Source organism: Saccopteryx leptura, chromosome 5, assembly GCF_036850995.1.
Source record: "Saccopteryx leptura isolate mSacLep1 chromosome 5, mSacLep1_pri_phased_curated, whole genome shotgun sequence".
NCBI classification, from domain to species: domain Eukaryota; kingdom Metazoa; phylum Chordata; class Mammalia; order Chiroptera; family Emballonuridae; genus Saccopteryx; species Saccopteryx leptura.
In genome coordinates, this window is record NC_089507.1 from 29,288,242 (window position 1) to 29,309,064 (window position 20,823).

At 44.0% G+C, this 20,823-nt stretch overlaps 1 protein-coding gene across 2 annotated transcripts in view; it reads right to left on the reverse strand.

Moving 5' to 3' along the window:
* RBM47 (RNA binding motif protein 47) overlaps positions 1-20,823 on the reverse strand; it is a 174,240-nt gene that overhangs the window by 108,570 nt on the left and 44,847 nt on the right. For both annotated transcript variants that reach the window (XM_066386173.1, XM_066386172.1), the window contains exon 2: positions 3,259-3,387. In XM_066386173.1, the coding sequence (XP_066242270.1) occupies positions 3,259-3,387 (129 nt within the window). The remainder of the gene's footprint in view (positions 1-3,258; positions 3,388-20,823) is intronic.

Sequence of the window (20,823 nt, forward strand, 5' to 3'; positions counted from 1 at the left end):
AAAATGGCAACATACAAAAAAAAAGAAAAAGAACAGATATATATATATATATGTATTTTAAAGGCATTTATTTTTAATTTTTAGCAAAATGACTAAATGGCAATGTGCTGTTGCTTTGTGTATAAAGGTATATTTGCTTGACTCTACTCATATGCTAGAGTAAGCATAATATATGCAAAAAAGTATGTTGAGTACAACTGCTCTCGTTTCTCAATCTAAGCCCAGGATGTTTTAATAGAGTCACGATCTGCTTAATGACACTGTGACTTCTGTTCAATATAAATTACAGATTCTCATTCTGGCATCTGTGTAAGGTAGTGCACACTACTTGGTAAGTGCAGATTCTCTAAGGACAAAATTATTAAAAGGATTTTTCAAGGTGGCAAGATTAAGGTTGGATTTTTTTTCTTTTTTGTTTGTTTGTTTAATGAGCATTTATTAAGTATCTTTTTTTTATTTTATTTATTTTTTATTTATTCATTTTAGAGAGGAGAGGGAGAGACAGAGAGAGAGAGAAAGGAGAGACAGAGAGAGAGAGTAGAGGGGAGGAGCTGGAAGCATCAACTCCCATATGTGCCTTGACCAGGCAAGCCCCCGGTTTCGAACCGGCAACCTCAGCATTTACAGGTCGACGCTTTATCCACTGCGCCACCACAGGTTAGGCAAGCATCTTCTTTTTAAAAATTTTTAATTAATTTTAATTGGGTGACATTGATCAACCAGGGTACACAGGTTCAGAGAAAACATCTCCAGGTTATTTTGACATTTGATTATGTTGCATACCTGTATATTTTTAAATGGCAACATTTTCTCTTTAGAAAGCAATTCATCTTCATATAGGCCTTTTTGTAAAAGAAATATATAGAGAGAAAATAAGAGTGTGGATGAAAAACATGCTGTATTTCAACTGTTGAGGTGTTAACAGTTCATCTAGTCCGGATCAGCAGTGTGAGACTGGATTAAATTAATTTACCCCAGGGCTACACTCACTCCCGAATCTATAGTCTAGTAAAACGATTTTTCTTTTTAAATCAAGTCATGTTGCTTTGCTTCTCAAAACCCTCCTATGTCTTTTCCTCACTCTTGGAATAAAATCTGAAATCCTTCCCGGGGCTCCCCTTCGTTCCCCGCCTCTCTCTGGCTCCCTCGTTCCCTCTGCACACCACCAGCATCCTGGCTGTTCCTGCAATTCCAGCTCCTTCTCACCTCCCCACACAGGCCTTTCTCACCTCCCTACCTTAGCATCACCATCCAGCTGCGATCCTCACACCTGGAATTTCCTTTCCCAGCCAAAGGGCTCTCTCCCTGACTGGACTCAGGTCTCTAATACCACCTCCAGGAAGTCTTCCCTGCCCATTCCTTGAAAACAACCCACCACCTGACCAGGCGGTGGTGCAGTGGATAGAGTGTCAGACTGGGACACAGAGGACCCGAGGTCGCCGGTTTGAGCGCGGGCTCATCTGGTTTGAACAAGGCTCACCAGCTTGAGCCTAAGGTTGCTGGCTTGAGCAAGGGGTCACTCAGTTTGCTGTAGCCCCCCGGTCAGGGCACATTTGAGAAAGCAATCAATGAACAACTAAGGTGCCACAATGAAGAACTGATGCTTCTTGTCTCCCTTCCTGTCTGTCCCTCTCTCTGTCACAAAAAAAATAAATAAATAAAACAAAACAAAAAACCGCAATCATGAACCTTGCACTCTCTTCTGTCCTGCCTTTATTTTTTGTCTTTGCACTTATTAGTATCTGAAATTATATTTTGTCTTCCTTTTTATCACTTTGTATCATCTTCCTGCCCCACTGAAATGTGAGCTCCATGAGAGGAGGGGACTTTTACTCCTAATACAGACACTGACACTAATCAGTACTATTTCAGAAATGAAATAACCTTGCTTAGGGAGATGATAAAACCTAATCTAGAGGCGGATTTAATAGCATGCGCACTGGGCACGCCCTGGGCCTCAACTTCTGAAGGGCCCTGCAAAACCCCAACTTTATACTTATTTTCTAATGACACCAAGTTTGGTTTCATATGTGTGCACTTTTAACGTTAATAGTACATAATATTTGTTATTTATTTAAAAACATGGTTAACATGTATTTTTATTTTCTCTGTCTCTCTCTTTTTTTAAAGGGCCCAATATTTTCTTCTGTGCCCAGGGCCTCCACCGCCTCTGACCTAATAATCCATTATGTTCCAACACCCTGTCACTATCAACAGCCCTTCCTCAGCTCCACCTCAAGTGTCCCCTCTTCCAACAAACGCCCGTGTTCTTGACTTGAATCCCAGAGCGACAGTGATTGACCAACATGCTCTGTTCAGCAATTCTTTAGGACCAGAGACTTTTGAAGGTGAAACGGGGCCTCATAAACTACTGCAGCCCTTGTGTTTAGATGATAAGAACACAGGCTCGGAGAGGTTGGCTGGTACCTCCAGGCATACACAGAAACAGCCAACGTCAGCAAGCACCAGATCGCTTACGGGGTGTGTTCAGTGCCTGCCTCGCTCATCTCTATAATCCCAGGACCCAGCACGGAACCCAGCACACAGAACAGGCTCAGCACAAGGGCGCCTGCATAACAGCTGCCCTCAGTCCTGCCTGAAGTGCTCATTCAACTGAACTGTACTTCCTCTCGTCGGTGGCTCAACTGTAACTTCCTGTCCGAGGGCCACTTCCAGTCACTGGGGTCACGTGTCCCTGTTTCCCATCCTCTCTCCTTTTAATGTGCAGTTTGACCACATGTGAGGCATCACAGTGTATCTGGGGGCTGGTTTGATTCCAACATAGTTCAAATAGTCCAGCCTGGAAACGACAAGGAAAATGCAGGATATGCAAAGCAAACTAAGACAGAGAGAGAGAGAGAAAGAGAAGGAAAAAGGGAGGGGGGGGGAGGAAGGAGAGAGAGAGAGGGAGGGAGAGGGAAAGAGAGGGAGAGAGAGGGAGAGAGAGGGAGAGAGACACTGTGCTGGCAATGTCCCCAGCCACAGGGGCCGTGACTGGACTGCAGGCCAGAGCCTGTCCGGTCCCGCTTGCCCCCTTGCAGCACCTGGCCGTGAGCCGGGCACACAGCGAGGCCCACTTGTCAGGAGGAAAAAGAGGAGAGAATGACGGTGCAGGTTCCGTTTACATTCGGCCTCCAGTGGTTCGGTAATAACAAGTAAGTTTACTTCATAATAACAGCTTACAGGTGCACGGTGTCTCCCGTTCTCAGCACTATACACACATCTCTTCACTGAATCCTCCCAAGACAAACAGCTCACCTGTGAGAGAGAAACTACAAGGCTGAGAAACCAAGTCGCTCTCAGAAATCAGGGAGCAGCCAATGCTAGACCCGAGGCTAACGAGACTCTGCGGTTTTCCTTCCCTGCACATCCGCACACCCATGCGCTCTGCAGAAGAAAGTGACGTTGGCCCAGACTCAGTTAGTGGCATTAAACAATGTAGAGTGCATACAACAGATCATCTTTCTAAAATCTGAAATATTCTGGATTCCAAAGCACATCTGACCCAATAGGTTTCAGTCAAGAACGTGTCAGATTTACCTTAATCCAGGGAAGTAACCTGCCCAAAGTCACATATGCAGGCAGTGGTAGAGCTTGAGATTGCGACTCAGGAGTCTAATTCTGCAGGTGTGCTGAGGGCACACGATCCTGCCTCTCTAATCGATGATGTTGCTATGACCTGAAAAACAACGATCGCCTCAACTATCTTTCTGATGTGGCTCCAGGAAATAAGATTCAGCGAGGTGAATGGCTGGGGAGGACCTGTGTTGTCATCTGTGAAGATTGATTAGGACTAGCGATGACCCCAGCTAAATGAGGGCCCAGGGACAGTAACCTGAGCACAGTGGACTTTCTAGGAGGTCATGGCCACGTTGAGGAAGAGGGCATACAAGGCTTTTGATGATCAAAATATTTACTACCCTGAAAGCCTTCCCAGGAGCTTCTGGGAAACGCTGAGGCAAAGCAGCCAGGGCTCTGCTATGATCTTCCCACTTTGATTTACATACCCTATGGAGGGGGCGGGGGGCTGTCCGTGGGGCGGAGACTGTGTAAGCGGAAAGGGTATGTGTTTGTGCACACATGAAACCATGTGCTGTCTGCACACTGACTTCCCTAACAGCCACAGTACAGAACAATAACTGTGTCTTAGCTTTTCCTTCTATCACCTAAACTACTTAATTATCTGTGGAAATAAAAGATGCTAGTTAACTTGGCCCAGCGGTGTTCTTACTTCACCAAGAACTTGGGGTGGACCTCATTCTTCAGATCTCAGTTCAAACACTACTTCCTAACAGCCCAAATTAAATTATTTCCCCTGGCCCTGGCAGGTTGGCTCAGTGGTAGAGCATCAATCAGCCCAGCATGTAGATGTCCAGGGTTTGATTACCAGTCAGGGCACACAGGAGAAGCTCCCATCTGCTTCTCCACCCTTCCCTCTCTCCTTTCTCTCTGTCTCTCTCTTCCTCTCCCACAGCCAAGGCTCCATTGGAGCAAAAGTTGGCCCGGGTGCTGAGGATGGCTCCGTGGCCTCTGCCTCAGGCACTAGAATGGCTCCAATTGCAATGGAGCAACGCCCAAGATGGGCAGAGCATCCGGGTGGATCCCAGTTGGGCGCATGTAGGAGTCTGTCTCTCTGCCTCCCTGCTTCTCACTTCAGAAAAATACAAAAAAAAAAAATTGTTTCCCCTGTTCATTCTCTCTCCTATATTGGTGTAAGCCTTTCCTCATAGCGCTCACCATGATCTGTATATAAATACCTGTGAGTTCATTTGCTCACTGTCTGGCTGTCCCCACCAGACTGTAATCTCCATGATGGCAGGACCCTGTCTGTGTGCTCCCTCTGTGTCCCCAGGATGTAGCACGACACCTGGCACATCCTAGTAGCTCCATCAATATTTGTTGACTGAACGAATGAATGAGTCTTGAATTTCACAACAAAACCGGGCATCGGCCGCACCTCACCAGCAGACACACACGAGGTCTTCGCCTACCTCTGAATTGTGAAAGCCTATTGCCTAGGCGATTCTATTTGGAAATTCATCGTGTGCTGCCCAGTGACGTGTTATTTCTATAGTTCTGGGTGGTTACTTCACTCTGTTACTCTTAGTGTTTAACTTTCAACCTGTTTAGATCTTGTCTCTCCAACTCCATGAGGAGCACACCAAGTGTAAGTCATCCTGTGTCGATTTCCTCAGAGCTCCCCAACCAGTGTTTGGCATCTGCCCTTTTTATTTGGATGTTTTTTTTTTAGTGCTCAACACAGGTATTACGGAGGTGACTGAGTCTGAAGCCCCAAAGTGCAGGATAGTGCCAGATGAGAACATCTAAAATGGACACTGGGGATTTTGTGTACAATATTTTAAAAATGAGTCGAGTGCTCAGAAAGAAAGACTGAGTGTTAAACATAAAACACAGGTTCTTACTTTTGTTTCTGTAAGTGACCAATACAGGGACAGAGAAAAATCTTAATTCAGCAAAGTTCTTTTTTAGCTTCATGAAATATCCCTTCTGCCAACCTTCAGGTCCCACCCAAATCGGGACCGCTCTTGGTGGCTCAAAAGTAGGATATTTGTTGCTTTGCCAAGTCAGGCCTTTATTATTGGGTAGAAAGAACACTTGTTCCTGATTTCTCAATTCCTCATTCCTATTGGCAGCACAAATATGCCCAGCCCTGACTGATGCTCAAGCCCAACAAACCACAAATGACATAGATAACTCGATGTTCTTTCCAATCTATAGATTTCAAGCAGTTTTTAACGTTCACTCTTTTTTTTTTGGGGGGGGGGGGTCCAATTACTTAAGATAGATGTTAATGAATTAGCAAGCAGGTCTGCGAATCATTCACCCACGGCCAGGCACTCACTTTCGGGCCTTACCCTGTTCTCATTCCTTGCCCAGACCCTCATAGAAGCACAGCATTTAAAAACCAGACTAGTCAACTGAAATGCTGTTGTCAAAACACAGCCAAACACTCAGAATTTTCACAATTGTTAGGAGTTTCCTGACATGGCCAGGGGCACTGACAATGTGAGGTTTCACCAGCATCACCTACAGAATCTTGAGTCCACTCCATGAAAAGTGCAGAACCCCCCCTAAAACGCTCTAAGCACTCAGTGAGTTCAGCCTTTGACATCCAGGGCATGGAAATTACGAGTTGAGCTCATCTCCACATCCCCAGGGCACAGGTGTTTCCGAGTGAGATTCCACCCTAGCTTTTCCTTCCCACCCTCAGAGACCAACAGAGCTCAAGGCATTCTTCGCAGGTCCAATTTTTTGAAAACCTAATTGGACCTTACAATGTAACCAATTCCTTGGGTGGACTGGCACATGCTCTGGCTCTCCCATCTCTTATGACTCTTGGGAGCCTGAGCAGCCAGGTGGTGGTGACCTCATCGACTCCTTGACTTCCCCACCTCTTTGTGCACCTCAAGTTTTAATCTAGTCTGTACAGTGTATCAATCTATGTCCTCCTTGACTGCTGGGCACCATAACAAAGCAATAATTGATGCTGTTCCCTTTTCTTTCATTATTTGCCATGTTTTTCACCCTGGCTATGTGCCAGACACTGTATTAAAACAGACCATGTGTCTGGGGTTTTTTTTGTTTGTTTGTTTGTTGTTGTTTTTTTACAGAGACAGAGAGAGAGTCAGAGAGAGAGATAGATAGGAACAGACAGACAGGAACGGAGAGAGATGAGAAGCATCAATCATTAGTTTTTCGTTGTGACACCTTAGTTGTTCATTGATTGCTTTCTCATATGTGCCTTGACTGTGGGACTACAGCAGACTAAGTAACACCTTGCTCAAGCCAGCAACCTTGGGTCCAAGCTGGTGAGTTTTACTCAAATCAGATGAGCTCGCACTCAAGCTGGTGACCTCGGGGTCTCAAACCTGGGTCCTCTGCATCCCAGTTCAACACTCTATCCACTGTGCCACCGCCTGGTCAGGCCCATATGTCTGGTTTCAATTCTTCCAATGACCAAGCAAAGTGGGAACTCTAAGCCTGCTTTCAGTGAAGAAAACTGAAGCTTGGGGAGACTGTTAAAGAAAAGACACTTCTAAGAGGTAGGCTAAGACTTAAACCTTGTTTTTTCTGACATTACTCAATTGTTTAAAATAAGAAATCCTTCCACTAGAAGATCAGAAATCTCTTGCCATTCAGCATTCACTCATTCATCCAATCTGTAACACTTAATAGAGGTGCACAATGCATGGTCCGCTCTTTTATATGTAACTTAAAACCTGTTTCTTCTGGTCTATAATACACCAAATTCTATACTTCACCATCTCTTAGATAACCAATGTGTATATTTACTATTTTAAAAGCTAGTATTAAATCACTTGCATATTTTACAGTCTGTAATCAGTTGACAGTCCAGGGAACAAGCCCCATGAGGGATCATCTCCAAGATCCAGTTGATCAAAAATATGCAAAGTCAACAGAAAAAGACCACCAGGCCAGCCTGGCTACAAGACTGTAAAATTAATGTGATTCAAGAAAAAAAAATGATTATCAGAAGAAAGGGTGGTCCTCCTCTGGAAGCCCAAGAAAAGCTGGACAGGTAGAAGTTGGCAGTGCACACTGGAGCACAGCTGGGGAGAGGAACTTTGCAGTCACTGGACTTCAGAAGGAAGACAAGATCAGCCTACTGTGAAACAGACCGGGGTTCTCCACCTGGCCAAGGAAATGGGTGCGGCTCAATTTCAGATCCCTTTCCTCCCCAGCTCTAATTCCATGCTCAGCCAGTGGTCTTGGGAATTTGATTTGCCACTCCCTGTCCACCCAAGACTGAGAGAGAATGCGCTCATTTCCCCAAAGTAACCTTGTTTCCAACAGTCAACAAATACCGAGGGAAGGCCTGCCCCAAGCGATCGCTGTGCTAGACAGCCGCCCGGATCCTCTGCCTGCGCCTCACCCGAGGAGCACTGTGTCCACGACGCCCCCCGGAGAGCGTCTCTTCTGACAGGGAGCGGAACCCTCCCCTGAGACAGGGTTTCCCAAGCTGGCGCGATCACCTGGCGAGCTCGTTAAAAATCAGATTCCCGGGCCTTGCCTCGGATCTTCTGCATCATCAGCACCAAAGGAAGGTTCTGGAAACCTCTCATTTTAAACAGAGTCCCAGTAACTCTGCTCACTGAACACATCTGTCAAACACAGTTCTCTGGCCACTGACCCTCCTATCATCGGTGTGGGCCCAGGAAGAAGCAATACAATGTGCTGCAATGAAGTGGGGAGTCCGAGTTTTTAAAAAATGTCTTGAGAATTAACTGTACAACAGCTTTTGTTGTCAAACCACATTCCTTTGCCCCAAATCCTACTTCATAAAGTCCCAGAAACTCAGGTCCTGTCTCAATGAAATCCCATATGACATAATAGAAGATCAGTTAATGGTAGGCAGCCCAGGCTAATGTTGAAATTCTGACTGCTCACAAAACCCTTAGCCCAATGCTGTCAGCACATGAGCACTCAAAACTTTCAACAGCCTGGCCTGGCCCTTTCCAGGCCAACGACTACAGAAGTTTTTAGGTGCACAATACATTGTTCCTTATAGTGGGTAACACGCACACACATACACATCACTTGCCCACAAAATGCTTTTTTTCTATTTATGACTACTCCCTGGAAACAAAAACTTATTTCACAGCGAATATATTTTTTCATGCTGAGTAAGATTGGTTTCAATATTTATAGAACTGCTTAGAAGCAGTATTATTCTCAAAAGAGACAACATTAACAAAGAATTCACTCCAAGGAGCGAGAGTCATATTTTGAGGGTGTGAAAGCTTCAAACGCCATACCCCGAAGAGAGGGATATCCAATGATAAAGCAGCATAAACAGGCAGGCTAAATTATCCAAAGTCTATAGACTGATGTGCTATACTAGATTGGCCTTCTTCCACCCTCGCTAAAATAAAAAATCAAAGGTACATTTTAGTGTGGTTACTGACCTCTGAACTGTCCACCACTCAAGTAGGCTGGCTCCAAATAAATCTCTTTTTGCTTCATAAATAGCATTTAAGCAACGAACACTTTGATGCTATGCGATGCTTTGCATTTTTTAAAAATGAATCAAGGGCTATAAAGGCTATAAAAAGGCTCACGGAACTTTGTAGCTGTGTTGTAATTACCCTGCAGGGTCGCCAGAGGTCAAATTCTTAAAACAGTGAAATACCTTAGATTATCTACTAGCTGATACAGATAAGAAAACAGATTCAGACAGGTGACTTGCCCAAGGTCTTACTACCAGTCAGTTCCTCTCCGCCCAGACGGGAGGCCTCTCCCACTGCATGCATAATGGTACTCAGAGAGGGGTGTGCCTTGTAAGCAAAAGCTGATGGACCCTCCCACATGCTCACCTCCCACCTGGTGTCCTCCTTCTTTGGGCTTTCCTAATACAGAGAGGTAACAAACACTCCTCCCAGTGTGGCTGTGTTACCACACTGTGGCCCACCTCCTAAGTAGGACCACCAGAAGGGCACCTGTAAGGCCAGGAGCCGCCATCATGGCCATTCACATGCAGGTTCGCATTGGATTCGGACAGACGGTAAAGAAACAATGGAGCCAAAAACTGATGGGCCATCATCTTTAATCCTAGCTTGCACCCGGCGGGCAAGTAAAAACACACACTGGGCTCCAAAACCCACTCACATTCAGTGCTCACAAAGCTACTGACTTATCCGAGTTTCCTAGAATCAAAGGTTTCTAGCTCACCAGACTTATTCACCTCTGTTCCCCATCTCCTTCCTTCTCCCTGCACAAACTCTGCACAAACTGGCTTCTCCCTCAACACTCCGCCATCTTGGCTGCTTCTCCTGACCTCCTCCACGTGGCCTTTCTCTGCTCTCTGCTCTCTAATGCTAATCTCAGGAACCGAGAGAGCAAGCTCCTGGTCTGCCCTCATTTTATAGTGTAGAAATCAAAACCTTTAATCCAATATACAAAATAGGGAAGTCTCTAATACAAAGTCACTTATCAGAGGCATGATGGGATTGCACCACCCCACATCAAAAAGGGTGGGAAAGGTTTAGTCCTAAAACCAAGCCCCAGGCTACAAGCATCTTTCCTGCCCACAGCCCACCCCCAACACACATTAATATCACCTGGGCGACGGGCTTCCATGTGGGCAGCGCCATCTTTAACAAACTCAGCATAATATATTTTATCTGCCCAACAGTACCTGACAAGTGTAATGGCCCCGTGTATTTGAACATTACGAGAATTGTATGTTGCGCAAGTTCTCCCCTCCATGGAGCTCAGCAAGGCCGCAGTTCCCACATTACGGTGAGGTTTGACCATTTGACTTAACTCTGACCAACGGATGGAGAGGTCACAATGCAACCCATGATGATGCAATGCAGGCCTGGCCTCCACTGGCTTTCCTCTGGCCTTTCCCTCCTCTGGTGACTGGGAGAGCAATGCCCAGGCAACTCGGGACACCATGGACTGTGTTGGGCAGATAAAATGTATTATGCTCACTTTGTTAAAGAGGCCGTTGCCCAGGTGATATTAATGTGTGTTGAGAATCCTTGTAGCCTGGGGCTTGGTTTTGGGATTAAGCCTTTCCCACCCTTTTTGATGTGGGGTGGTACAATCCAATCATGCCTCAGAGAAGTGATTTTGTATTAGAGACTTCCCTATTTTGTATATTGGATTAGAGGTTGCGAAGCTACAATATAAAATGGGGAAGGAGCGGGAGTTTGCTCTCTTGGTTCCTGGGATGATTAGCATAAGAGAGCAGAGGGAGCAGAGCAGAGAGCAGAAAGAGGCCATGTGGCCAGGAGAAGCAGCCAAGATGGCGGAGTGCTGAGTGAGATGCCAGTTTGTGTGCAGTTTATGCAGGGAGAAGGAAGGAGATGGGAAACTGAGGAGAATAAGGCTGGTGAGCTAGAAACCTTTGATTCTAGGAAACTCGGATAAGTCAGTGGCTTTGTGAGCACTGAATGTGAGTGGGTTTTGGAGCCTAGTGTGTATTTTTACTTGCCTGCCGGGTGCAAGCTAGAATTAAAGACTATGGCCCACCAGTTTGTGGCTCCGTTGTTTCTTTACCGACTGTCCGAATCCAATGCGAACCTGCATGAGCCAGGCAGCTGTGCTGGTGGCCCTGGCCACGGCTACTGACTTTACAGACTGGAAAGAGCAGAACCACTCTCAACCGGGTCTTCAAATGAGTGCCTGGCAGTGAGCTACCCACCCCACCAACCAGCAGGGACAAGAAATACATTTCTATTGGGTAAGCGATGGACGTACTGGGCTCTATTGTTCTGCTACTTAGCCTAGCCTAACGAAAACAAGGGATCCCTGAAGACTGGGGACAGTGTGACTTTAAAGTTAGAGAGGGGAAAAAATCAACACAGGTAACATCTGCTTTTCATCATCGACCACAAAACAATAAGATTTGGGGAAGAGTAAAACATAGATTACCTTGTTTCCTTCTAGAACATAAGAAAAATCCCTACCTTGCTTTCAGAACAGTTCACTTATAAATTAAATTGCTTTTTAAAACATAGAATGCCTTTTTCAAAGAAAGACTATTAGAAATGGTGTTCAGAATGCCAGGCCCTACCAAAATCTTTTTTTTGCCCAAGTGCAACAGAAATGATTCTAAAAGTGACCCAGTCTTGTGGGTCTGGGAGGCCTGAGGATCCCAGGTGGACGGAGGGGGGACAGAAGGGCGCAGAGGAGCCTTCTTAGCACGGGCCCCGGGGCCTGAAGCCCAGGAGGAGGGCCCTGGCTTGGGTGGCTTGGGTTGTGGGGGTGAAGATGGGCAGGCACTAAGGAAATGCTCCTTCCAGCAACCTCAGTCTTGGTGAGAACACAGAATCCACCTGTCCACACATGCAACGTTCTGCATCCTGTACTCTATCAAGGGAGGCAATAAATTCGGCTAAGCTTCCATCCACAGTGTTTCTGATCTGACCCCCAATGGCAGTTTCATTATTGAGCTGCAAAGTCATTTTTTCATTCATCCTGAGCTGTCCCAATGATGGTAAGCAGTACTCAGCATGATGCTTGATACTACACAGCAGTGTAGTTAGCAGTGTAGTGTGGTTAGAAGCAGGAGACCCTCAAGGGCAGACACACATCTGCCAGTGCTGGCCTTGGACCTGGAGCAGGGTCCTCCATGCTTCTGCTGGAATGAACATTAACTGTTTACTTGCTGGCTAATGGGCAGGTCCAGGGGTCCCTGGGGAAGGGGCGCGAGAGAGTGCAGGCTGGTGGTGGCGTGGACACGTGGGAGGCTTGGGGCAGCAGCTAGCCACAAAGAGGTACAGAAAAATCCCAATCCTCTAAAAACTGGCATGGTAGTACCAGTGCATACAACTGTCAGCCCTGACGGAAAAGCACCAGCTTCGGAAACAAAACCCAGGCTCAAAGCTTAATTCTGCTACAATCCAACTGTGTGAACATGGGTGACTTACTCCTTATATTCTCAAGGCCTCGGTTTTCTCAGCTGCAGAATGAGGGTGAGAACATGGAGATGCAAGCACCTGGTGGAATGTCTGATGTTTAGGGAAGCTGGTTTCCCTGAACCCCTCCCCAGCTCACATCATCGTCACAGTAAGCCCCAAAAACACACAGATTAGGATAGAGGATGAATAACATCATAGAACAAAAACGATAAACAGACTGAGGGAGAGACAGAAGAAAGCAGAGAGCAATGAGGAACCTCGAGAAGGATGCTACATGTAGTTGAGGAGAAATGCTTCAAAAATAGAGCAACGCCCCAGTGGGGAGGTATTACCAGCCCAAGTTAGACCTTGGGGTGAGCCAGGTGCTCATTCCCTGATTGTCACCGACGAGAGGTTCTGTATCATATTAGAAACTGGACTGTGGAGTTCTGAGGCCAACATCTTAGTTAAAATCTTGGCTCCATCATTTACTAGTTGTATGTAAATAATTTAACCTCTCGGTACATCAGTTTCTTCACCTGTACGTGGGACTAATCACAGTACCTAATCTGGCTCATATTAACACAGGTGAAGTGCTAAGAAGGGCGCCTACTTGCTAAGGACCATACACCTTAGCTATTTTTGGTTCTTATTCTTTCTTCTTATTCATTGGTGGCACCATGGAAAGAACACTGGACTCAGAGATAAAAGCTCTGCCACTTTCTAACAATGGAGGGATTTTAGAAAAGTTACTTCAGAGTCTGAGTCTCAGAAGCTATCTCTAAAATTAAGGGATTTCGGTATTGCTAAAATTTATTGAGTATGTAGTATGTGCCTATTACTGTACACACTAAGTGTTTTTTCACTTAATGTTCATAATGATACTTTGATGCAGATTTCTTATGATGTCTATTTTTCAGAGAAGAAAGCTGTGTCTTCAAAAGGTTAAGTATTTAGCCCAAGGTTAAAAAGCTGGGAAGAGGCCTAGCCAAGACTTCAAGCCAGTTTAGAGAGACACCAGAATCTACTCTCCTAAACATTGCTCTATTATCTATGACCCCAAGATGCTATAATGCAGGGGTCAGCAACCTTTTTGGCTGAGAGAGCTATGAACACCACATATTTTAAAACATAATTCCGTGAGAGCCATACAACGACCTGTGTACATTATGCATTATCCAATAAAAATTTGGTGTTGTCCCGGAGGACAGCTGTGATTGGCTCCAGCCACCTGCAACCATGAACATGAGCGGTAGGAAATGAATGGATTGTAATACATGAGAATGTTTTATATTTTTGACGTTATTATTATTTTTATTAAAGATTTGTCTGCGAGCCAGATGCAGCCATCAAAAGAGCCACATCTGGCTCGCGAGCCATAGGTTCCTGATCCCTGCTGTAACGGCATTGCAAACACGCTGGTGGGGTACAATATACTATGGTGGACAGCACAGCAAATGCATCTGAAGAAAGGAATGTACCTGAGCAGGTGGTGGCGCAGTAGACAGAGAGAGTTGGCCTGGGATGTTGAAGATCCAGGTCCGAAATCCTGAGGTCACCGTCTTGAGCACAGGCTCACCAGCTTGAGTGGGGGTCGCCAGCTTAAGAGTGGGATCACAGACATAACCCCATGGTCACTAGCTCAGCTGGACAACCCCACCCCCGTCAAGACACGTATGAAAAAGCAATCACTGAGCAACTACTGCAATTACAAGATGATGCTTCTCATTTCTTTCCCTTCCTACCTGCCTATCCCTATCTGTCTTTCTCTCATTTAAAAAAAAAAAAAAAAAGGGAACGCAATCAGTGTCCATAAAAAAACAAGAAATGTAGGGCTAGCCCAACAGAATCAAGATTAAGGTCAGGGCTATGGACTGTCCAACATGACTAGGGGTGGGGCAAGACGAGAGAGGTAGGAAAATGGGAGCTAACGTTGGAGAACCAAGAGGCCAAAGAATCTAACATCGCATAACTTCTAAAGTGACTGTGCTTTATAAATCAGACGATCTCAAATAATTATTTTTGCCCTGGTCGGGTAGCTCAGTCAGCTGAGTTTCGTCCTCATACACTAAGGCTGCAGGTTAGATCCCCGACCAGGGCACATACGAGAAACCACCAAGGAATGCATAAAAAAGTGGAACAACAAATCAGTGTCTCTCTCGCACACACACACATCAATCAATAAATTTTTAAAAACTTTATATGATATTTCTATATTAAATGATACCTTAACACTAGCTTACATTATGATCTCAGAGAATGGCTCTAAAGTCCCAAAATGAATAGAGTCTATACCTAGGAATCCCAACAACATTCCTGTTTGAATGTTTTTCTCCCCCATACTTCTGGATAGGAAGATTCAACATCATGAGATACCATTTTGAATTAATGTATAAATTTAATATGTTCACCTCCAAAAAATTAATAATAATGAAATATTTCTTTTTTAAGGAAGGGAGGTTTGGAAGTAGACAAGTTAATAATAACAAAGTTCATAACTAGAAAAATTCTGACCTAGGGGTCAGAATTTTCAGACCCTTGCATTATCAGATATTGAAAGATAGGATAAAACCTCAATAAATAAAGAGTGTGATCTAGGAGAAACATGCATTAATGCTAGACCCCAAATTATTTCTATAAAAACATTTTTAAATACAAGATCCAGCATCCAGGCAAAGAGAACCAGACAACATGAGCAAGAGCCCGCAAAAATATAGGAAATAAAATTAACTCAGGGGACTCCAGATATTGAAGTTATTAGACAGACTATGGTAACTGTGCTTATTTATACAAAATGTAGTTACTGCCTTCAAAGGTCTATCAGATTGACAACTGCCTTCTTAGAACCAACAAAGAAAGCCAGAAAACAGCAGAATGTGTTCAATATGGTGGAAACAAACCAAGACTACAAACTTAGAATTCTAATCTCATCAAAAATCCCAAATGAAGCTGAAAATAATGACATATACATTGAAACATTTAGTAACTGCGTTTATCCCAAGTAGATCCTCACTAAAAGGATGCTCTTTAAGAAGAAGGAAAGTAGCCTGACCAGGCGGTGGCGCAGTGGATAGAGCATCGGACCGGGATGCGGAAGACCCAGGTTCGAGACCCCGAGGTCGCCAGCTTGAGCGCGGGCTCATCTGGTTTGAGCAAAGCTCACCAGCTTGGAGCCAAGGTCGCTGGCTCAAGCAAGGGGTTACTCAGTCTGCTGTAGCCCCACGGTCAAAGCACATATGAGAAAGCAATCAATGAACAACTCAGGTGTTGCAATGCGCAACGAAAACTAATGATTGATGCTTCTCATCTCTTCGTTCCTGTCTGTCTGTCCCTGTCTATCCCTCTCTTTGTAAAAAAATAAAAATTAAAAAAAAAAGAAGGAAAGTAGTCCCAAGGGAGACAGAGAATACAGTATAGAATAAAGAGCAATAAAAATTATAAATTCAAATAAACAATGACTATATAAAACCTTCATGATAATGTCTTATGAGGTTTTAATATAAACAAATAAAGACTTAAAAATACTATTTAAAGGGAATTAAAACACGTGACAAGAGTAGCACATGAGTCAGAAAGGAGGTCAGTGGACTTAAAAGCAGTCCAGTAACTTACAAGGTAAATATTAAAAATATTTTTTTAAAAGACAGAATTCCAAACTAATGGACGGGAGAATGGAATAAAACACAGACACTTATGCACAAAAATAGAATACTGATTAAGGAGTAGCTGGGGCAATGGAATGGAATAGAAAATCCAGAAATAAGTCCAAGTATGTATGGCAATTTAACAGACGATGAAATAGGCATCATATACCAATAGAGACATGACTTGGTGTTAGGACAGCTAGAGAGGCACTTAGCAAAAACAAAGTTGGATTTGTACCTCATATCTTACACCAGGGTAAATCCTGAATGGATTGAATATTTTAATGTGAAAATTAAACCAGAGAAGTTCTGGCCCTGGCCAGTTGGCTCAGCGGTAGAGCGTCGGCCTGGCGTGCGGGGGACCCGGGTTCGATTCCCGGCCAGGGCACATAGGAGAAGCGCCCATTTGCTTCTCCACCCCCGCCCCCCCTCCTTCTTCTCTGTCTCTCTCTTCCCTTCCCGCAGCCGAGGCTCCATTGGAGCAAAGATGGCCCGGGCGCTGGGGATGGCTCCTTGGCCTCTGCCCCAGGCGCTAGAGTGGCTCTGGTCGCGGCAGAGCGACACCCCGGAGGGGCAGAGCATCGCCTCCTGGTGGGCAGAGCGTCGCCCCTGGTGGGCGTGCCGGGTGGATCCCGGTCGGGCGCATGTGGGAGTCTGTCTGACTGTCTCTCCCTGTTTCCAGCTTCAGAAAAATACAAAAAAAAAAAAACAACAACAGAGAAGTTCTACAAGAAAACATAAGAGAATTCTTTCAGAACTTTGAAATGAGAAAGATCTACCGTGGTGAGTCATAAACAAAAGCCATAGTAAAGCCTCATAATTTCAAGTACATTCAATATTTCTTAAAACCACAAGCAAAAAGGATAAATGATCAACAGTTAAATATTGACAATTCACAACACAAAGAACTTGTTTCTGTAAAATATAAAATGCTTATGCAAATCAATGAGAAAATGATCGATAAGCTGATAGAAAAAATGGGCAGCCTGACCAGGAGGTGGTACATGGATAGAGCATTGGCCTGGGACACTGAGGACCCAGGTTCGAAACCCTGAGGTCCCAGCTTGAGTGCAGGCTCATCCGGCTTGAGCACAGGCTCATCAGCTTGAGTATAAGGTCGCTGGCTTAAGCGTGGGACCCTAGACATGACCCCATGGTCACTGGCTTGAGCCCAGAGGTTGCTGGTTTGAAGCCAAGGTCACTAGCTTGAGTCCAAGGTTACTGTCCGGCTTGAGTCCAAGGTCAGTAGCTTGAGAAGCTGGTCACTGGCTAGGCTGGAGCCCCCAGTCAAGGCACATAATGAGAAAACAATCAATGAATAACTAAGGTGCCACAACTATGATTTGATGCTTCTCATCTGTCTCCCTTCCTGTCTGTCTGTCCTTGTCTCTCTCTCTTTCAAAAAAAGAAAAAGAAAGAAAGAAAAGTGGGCAGAGAATATGAACAGATAGTCAACAAAGTACAAATGACCTTTAACTCTATTAAAATATACAAGTTGAAAATAGCTGAAATATCATGTCTCATCTATCAGATCAACAAAAATTGATAGCACAACATGTTAATATGTTGGCAAAGATATGGGGAAACATACTCTCATACATTTCTGATGGGAATATATGTACACTGGTACCCCCTTTATGGAGGAAACTTATCTATTTTATTATGTATTTATTACAATTGCTATAACTACTATGTATCTATTATATCCATTACATATACTCATTTATTTTTTAATATACTTCTTAAACTTTATTTATTGATTTTTAGATAGAAGAGGGAGAGAGAGAGAAAGTTGGAGAAGCAAGAAGCATCAACTCATAGTAGCTTCCCGTATATGCCTTGACCAAGCAAGCTCAGGGTTTCAAACCGGCAACCTCAGAATTCCAGGTTGATGCTTTATCCACTGCACCACCACAGGTCGGGCAATATACTCTTTAACCTAGCAATTCTACTAAGAGAAATTTATCCTACAGATATGTTTAATACTTGCAAAATTATATGTGTACAAGATAATTTATTTTGGCATTTTCTTAAACAGCAAAAGACTAGAAACAAAACAATGTACATCAACAGCTAGCTAGTTAAATAAATTATGGTAAATGCATACAATGGAATATTATGTCATTATTTTTTTTTCAAGTCATTGTGGAAGCTCTCTCACTGAGATTGAGAGATCTGCAAAACAAAGTTACAAAACTAGTCAACTAATAGTCTACCTTTTGTGGAAAGTTGGGGGAGAGGAGTAGAAGCTACAAGTATACCTGCCTGCATGGCATAAAGAAATTCCCAAAGAATAGATAAGAAACTAAAGACAGTTGGCACCTGTGTCCAGTTTATTTGAATAAGGCAAAGTAATTAACAAAGTGTTGTATGTTCATCATTATGCATTCTTTGTTAATTTAATTCTGTGAAACTCCTTATTTATTCATTTAAAATGATAATATATTCACCACAAATTGTGAGTGTTTTCTATCCCTAATGAGAACTGAACAGGAGAGAAGTTAACCTAATAAGCATATATTATATATATTTTTAAAAGAAATATAATTCCAATACAATTATCTCTGGGTTGTGGGGTTACAGATTATTTTTATTTTCTCCTTTGTGTCCGTCTCTGTTTCTCTAATGGCCTGTATCATTGTTATAATTAATTAAAAATTGTTCTTATAAAGTAAACCTTATAAAGAGTTAATTATCTCCAATGGTTAAGAAAGAAATTTTGAATGAGGGTAATTAAAAACTCAAACAGTTTACGAATAAAGAATAATTGGAATTTCTATTTCTGCAAGACTTTATAAAAATAGTATTAGTCAGATTTGGTTTAAATACTCATTTGTTAAAGGCCAAAAGGTCAATCAGATCATGTTTTCCCACAAAGCTGTCATCAAATGCTGAAGAGCAGTATTTAGAATATTTTTTCATTAAAAACATTAGGAAGAGCCTGACCTGTGGTGGCACAGGGAATAACAGGTCGACCTGGAGGCTGAGGTCGCTGGTTCAAAACCCCAGGCTTGCCTGGTCAAAGCACACACAAGAAGCAGCTACTACGAGTTGATGCTTCCCGTTCCTTGCCCCTTCTCTCTCTCCTCTCTCTCAAATCAGTAAATAAAATGTTTTTTTAAAATATTAGAAAGATTAGTGCTAACTGAACAGGTGGAAGAATCTAGATTGTGTGAATGTTCGGTTCTGCAGCCTCTCTGTCGGTGTTGTGGGCTATTAGACTTCTGACATTCAAAATCTCCTCTCATAATGTAAGAAGCTCCTCCTAACGTGTCTATATAGAACATAATTTCATAAATAGCCTGGGCAAAGCCAGTCCCATGAGAGAAACAAGCTTTCTAGTAAAAAAATAATAATAATAAATCAATTTTAATTATCGTTCTTCTAAGAAACCTTGAAGACTTGTATTTGCCTGATTCCAGTGAACCTCAGGGGACCCACTTTACTGAGAACAAATGAAATGAAGGCAAGAAAGAATTTCCATATTCTAAAAACTTCAAAGAAATGACTCTCCTGGTCTGACCTGTGGTGGCGCAGTGGATAAAGCGTCGACCTGGAAATGCTGAGGTCGCCGGTTCGAAACCCTGGGCTTGCCTGGTCAAGGCACACAAGGGAGTTGATGCTTTCAGCTCCTCCCCCCTTCTCTCTCTCTGTCTCTCCCTCTCCTCTCTAAAATAAATTAATTAATTAATTAATTTTTAAAAAAAAAGAAATGGCTCTCCTTCAGACCCTTAGACAAACTTGGATTCTATAGGCATGTTTCAGATTTTATAAGTAATCAGAAAATCATATATGGTAGCGGAGGGGAAGAAAAGGACAAGAGAATTCTCAGAGTATCGGCAGAAGTATAACTGGACGGAAAATACACAAAATGAAGACTGAGTCAGACAGGTTACAAAGATGATCAGATGGTCATGTTCCTCAAGTGTGGGAGCTATGATGGTTCTTCACTGGGGTCATTTTCCTCACCCATCCCAGAAATTACCTAGCAATGTTCTGAAGATGTTTTTGGTGATGGGTGTTACTGGCATCTAATAGGAAGAGGGCCAGGCATCCTCCTAACTGTCCTATAATGCCATGAGACAACATCCCACAGTTCAAAGTATCCACGGTGCCAGGGTGGAAACACCTTGCTCTGGGGTTGGTGGGAGGTACGAGTGGGGAGGATACTGGCTCCATAAAAACTCTACAGTTCACAAAGGGAATATCATTACCATAGCTACCTGCAAGGAGTCGCACCAAGTTTTCCGGCCTTGGAATCTGAGTAACGACTTTGTCCTTACTCTGCCTTGGGCCACTTGATCCGTGTCCACTGTGCCTCGGTGACCAGCGCCTGAGGGTTTTCCTGGAACCATCCTGGATTTAGCACTGAGAGGAAAGTGAAGCCGCTCTGTTGGCCAAGAGCACAGTGCAGTTTGGTCATCTGGAATTTTTCTCTTTTGAAGAGAAAAATCTGGTTTTCTTCATGGTTTTCTCTGCGCCTTGTCACACATAACAAGCTCCCAAAGAGCACAGCCCAGGAGGGAAAGAAGCGGTTTGGTTTCTCAGATGCTCTCGGTACCTGGTGCCTGCCTCTTGGCAAACAGCCCCAGTGAGAAGGGCAGAGCCTCTTGGGGTCCCTGACTCATCAGTAGTTCTTGTTCTACTCCCGATCCCGGTTCTCCTTGGACAGGAGCTCTGGGAAGACACTCCTATCCTGCAGGTTTCCGTAGCTTGCTGAAAGACAGGGTATGCAATCAGCATTGGTGGGCCACCTTCCCCAAAGTCCTCCTGGGGCAGCACCCCGGGCA